The 4,670-nt window shown below is 32.3% G+C and overlaps 1 protein-coding gene across 1 annotated transcript; it reads left to right on the top strand.

Annotated features, from left to right (window-relative positions):
• The first annotated feature begins 1,978 nt into the window (after positions 1-1,978).
• LOC148361924 (uncharacterized) lies at positions 1,979-4,104 on the top strand. Its single transcript, XM_088341167.1, has 3 exons — positions 1,979-2,146; positions 2,219-2,271; positions 2,434-4,104. The coding sequence occupies exons 1-3, from the start codon at positions 2,104-2,106 to the stop codon at positions 2,767-2,769; spliced, it is 432 nt and encodes a 143-aa protein (XP_088197293.1). The 5' UTR covers positions 1,979-2,103; the 3' UTR covers positions 2,770-4,104.
• Positions 4,105-4,670: the final 566 nt, after the last annotated feature.

Raw genomic sequence — 4,670 nt, forward strand, 5'->3', positions numbered from 1 at the left:
GAGAGATTTGAAGTTGACTTTTGGAGGTGCTGAGCACCAGGAGTGTCTGGCTGTTTTTAATTTCTTTTATTTCATTTAAAGTGGTTTAAGATCATTCAAGACTGTTCAGTAATGTGTCACTTCCCTTTTGTGAACATCACATTATACTTTGTGGTTAGCAGAAACACTATTCTACGCCATTCCCAGTTTTTACTCATTCATCACACATGCAACAATTAGGCTAGGCTGATCATTGTCGCATTCAATTGAATGTAGCTTAAATGAGGACTTATATCTGTTTATGATAACAAAGTCATGGTATTGGGTGCTCTAATAGTTGTTCAATATAACCACTATAACATACTCTCACCGAAGCCTCCAAGTACTCCGCCACTATGCTGCATTTGACACGAGCCGAGCCAAAAATTAGTGAGTGTTGCTCAGAATCAAATGGACTGAACCATTTTAAGGCAGTTGACGCTGCGTTGTTCAAGTTTTTGTTTATTTTATGTAGCGTTATTTATCATATTTAAGACTATCCTTTATTAACTAAAAGGTTTTGAAAATGCTATAAATTTGGGGGGTAGTTGTGTTCAATTGGGGTGCTTGAGAACCCATAAAATGGCCTGGTTATCCTCATGATAAACAGAATTCCCTCTGTTTTTTTATTAGTATATATTTTGTATTACGCAATATATTTCGCTGTCATTCCTCTAATTTTTAAATCAATTTTTCCCCAATATGTTTTACTGTTATTTTCTCAATATTTTTATTTCTTGGAAAATTATCAAGATAATAGTTTCATATATACTCAAAACATATACTCCCTAGTGGCCCCTGGTTCTTTTGCAACCAACCAAGACCCCATCAACCTCACTCAAGTAGAATGCCCGGAAACGGCGGGCCATTATACTTGTAATTATGGAAAACTTATGGGGGAAAAAAATTATCACTGTGCATAGGAAATCATACATAGTCATAAATCTGAATTCAAGATATACAGTGAAGCCTCATTTATTGCAGGCTTACATTCCAAAGAACCCAGGATAAGTAAAATGTGCTGGTGTAAAGACCTTTTTATTTTTTACAATTAAATACTTGATTATACATTATCAGACCATTGAGACTCCTTGTGATTAAGGGCTAAACAAATAAACATGACTTGACTAAACATTGAAACCAAAGAACAAGCCCTCTTTACATGCCCAAGCCTTTATTTACAAGTACTATATAGTGTACCAATAGTTACTTTCTTAGGGACTTTGAGGCAATTACAATGCAAAACATGATCCATGATGAAAATCCCTAAAACAGTAAAATTGTGAAACGTAAACCACCTTATAGCGAGGGATTACTGAATAGAGAAAATACAAACATACTACCATGTGTTTATTGCGCATCCTTAATGTGTTTTAAAGTTAATGTATGTAACTTCAAAAATATTCTACTTGCTGACGCCATCTTCTGTCTGAAATTGTCATTGCAGCTCCTTTTGTTGTATGTGCAAGTATGGGAAACTCTTAGATATACTCGATTAGACTATTCCTTTTTAATCTTTTTGGGCGTTTGGAATTTGCGCTGTGTTTGAAACCGTCCCTTTCTTTCACTTTGTGGCCGGAACACCGATGATAAAAGGCGCGGTGAAGAAAATATAAAGGCTTTATGAACTCAGTTTGGCATTGTAACACATACTTAATAAAGAAAATATTTCATTTTAAATTTTCTGAGGACACCTCAAAATACGCACTTCACTTTTAACCTAAGATAATCAAAAAAATGAAATAATATTTATTTTTTATCTTATTTTTTGTTATTAAACATTTTATTTTATGTTCATCCTGGATTGCAATGTCTAATCTTGTTGCAAGCAATGTACAGTGCACTTCATCATCACTAACGATCTATTTTATGTGTTTCCAAAGTCATTATAGTGTCACTGCACCTCCATTCAAACAGGGGGCACTCTATTCTGTTACCCAGCCTGTAATTTGGTGTTTTGTAACTCTAAGAAGATTAAATAAGAAGAATGTGAAAGGCCACACAGACATTGCCAATTGAGGTCATTGCAAATGTTTGAGACTTGAGCTGCAGGTTGAAAACCTTTTCAGAAGTGTCGTGAAAAAAATGCGACTTTTGCTGGCACTTGCGCTCGCTTTGCTTTTCTCATGTAAGGAGACAGACAAAAATTTGTTAAATTTGTAATGTGGTTTAAAATTGGCGCTGCTTTTTTAAATGTTAGGGCTGTACAGGTCCTGGACCTTCAATGACAACAGGCACTCCATCCCGTGTGAGGTATGTACAAGAAAAAAAGGATTGGCTTTCAGCATTTTAGTATTATACTAATTTTCTCTTGGCTAAATAAGGGGGGCGGGAATGGGGGATTTTACTTTTGACGCGCTACTGCCACGTATGGCAGAACAAAAAACTACGCTCTCTTCTACATGTTTCCTGCAGGTAGCGCCAGTGAGCGAGACTTTGGTGTCCCTAATCTTGTGTCCACTGTCCCTGTATTCCACCCTGACATCTTCTCTGGTCCGATTGATCCTTTCCATCCCGCCCCTTGTCCTCACCGCCCTCCGTGATTCACTAATGCTGCTGCTGGTAGCCGCGCCCACAGCAGTGCTCAGTCTATGTGGGGTGCTATTGCTCACCTGTCTTAGCGCTGCCGTCTATCTCCTGCACCTGGCCTTGGTGGCGGGCGTGGCCCTTTGGGCGATGATGCAACGGAACCATGACCTTGATAAGGTTGAGCAGCAGCCAAGGACGTTTGTGTGGGTCAAGCAGACCTGAGACTTGCAATAAAAATGACTACAAAAATTAAATTGAAATGTAAAAAAAGGATTGAATAAAAAATGAATAAGAAAATCAGTAACAAATAAATTATAAAAGCAAACAAAAAGCAAAACATAAAAAACTTGCATGCAATAAATTTCTAAAGAAATAAAACTAAAAGATAAGAGATAAGCACACAAACTACAAAAATAAAATAAAGACGTAAAAAGCGAGTGAATAAATATGATTAAAAAGTTAGAAATAATTAAAAAACTAAAAATTTTGGGAATAATGACTATCCAATTGATTTAATAAATATAAAGGAATAAAGAATAACCAAGCACTCAAACAACGACAAAACAACTAAAAAAACGTGTGAATTATTAAATTGGGAAAAAAATGTAAACCCAGTGAAAAACAAAATAAAAAAATGCATGTATTAAATATGCCCTAAAACTAATATAATTAAACAAATCAAAAGTAACAAGTAAGCACACAATTACAAAAACGATTAAAATTCTAAAAAAAGGAATTACCTGAAAGAATAGAAACAATTAAAAATCAGTCATGAAAAACTAAAAAAAAAAAATAGTTTGCAGATGATAAATATCCAATGAATGCAATACAAACATGAATCTAAAAAAGCAGTAATATTAAAGAATAAAAATAAAGCACATAAACAAAACTATTATGCAAATAATATCAAATGAAATAAACTGATTTAAAAACTTTTATATTGCATAAAGTTTAAAGATACACGTTAATACACTGGCAAAAATGCATACATTTAATTAAAAAAATTAATACATAAAAAGTCACATAAAAGAAAAACACAAAAAACCTATACATATACCATGAATATCACACTGATAACTAAAAAAGAAAGACTTGTATTTTAAAATAAAATTAGAAATGGCATCATACCATAAAAAACATATATAAATACAAAAAAAAGAAAAAAAAGAAAATTGAATACATTTTAAAGTAAACAAAAATATGAATTAATATTAATCCATTACCTGCACCGCTTATCCTCAGAAGGATCACGGGGTGAATTAATATACTAAATATACTTTTATAAATAATTAAAAACAATACAATGTTATATATATTGATACAAATAAAATATGAATTATATTAATACCTAAATTAAAAGAATATATATTAATGAAAAAGTATTGTTAATACATTTTCTCCATTTAATTGGATACAAATATATTTGTCATCTTACGAATAAAATAATTTACACATTAATTTATGAAATAACTGACATTTTTTCTTTTTTATCTATCAGTTGAATCCTAAAATAAATAAAACAATTTAATTGAATACATTTCATGAAATAAAAAACAAAATGAATCACTAAATTCACCTTATTCCTTTCTACATACATCAATTTGTTAACCGCGATTAATATATATATAAACATATATATATATATATATATATATATATATATATATATATATATGCGTGTTAAACATTAAAATGAATAAAAAATATAAATGAATAAATTGCAGTTAATAAAAAAAGAATAATATATATTTTTCTTTACTTTATTCCAGTTTTTGTTTACTTTAATGGGCATCCGAGCAGATTTCTTAGTCTGTTTAAATTGGCTTTGCAATCAGACCTGGCGTAAATGAGGGTGAAAATATGAGCTGCTTGCGGCTGAAGCCGACACTTGTCCGCTTATGGATCTCCTTTCCTTCTCTTTTTAATATGCACTCCCAATTACACCAGGATTCTTTCCCTGCTTTCCCATCATTAGCCTTGTCCGTCATGTGGAGATCAAAAGACATGAAAGAATAAAAAATGAGAAATTTCTTTTAAATCATTCAAGTGTTGTTTTGTTTATCGTGCAGCTTGAAAAAACAATAAAGGCAGAGGACTGTTCGCCTCATTCCAAGTGGCCCCAA

The sequence above is a fragment of the Urocampus carinirostris genome, chromosome 8 (genome assembly GCF_059441175.1).
Source record: "Urocampus carinirostris isolate Australia breed hairy pipefish chromosome 8, RoL_Ucar_1.0, whole genome shotgun sequence".
Classification (NCBI taxonomy): Eukaryota; Metazoa; Chordata; class Actinopteri; order Syngnathiformes; family Syngnathidae; genus Urocampus; species Urocampus carinirostris.

What these genes read in the sequence shown, in the direction of transcription:
- LOC148361924 (XM_088341167.1), top strand. Translation starts at nt 2,104, where the DNA reads ATGCGACTTTTGCTGGCACTTGCGCTCGCTTTGCTTTTCTCAT. An exon ending in GCTCGCTTTGCTTTTCTCAT is followed by an intron (nt 2,147 to 2,218) that starts GTAAGGAGACAG and finishes TTTAAATGTTAG; the next exon opens with GGCTGTACAGGTCCTGGACC. An exon ending in GGCACTCCATCCCGTGTGAG is followed by an intron (nt 2,272 to 2,433) that starts GTATGTACAAGA and finishes TGTTTCCTGCAG; the next exon opens with GTAGCGCCAGTGAGCGAGAC.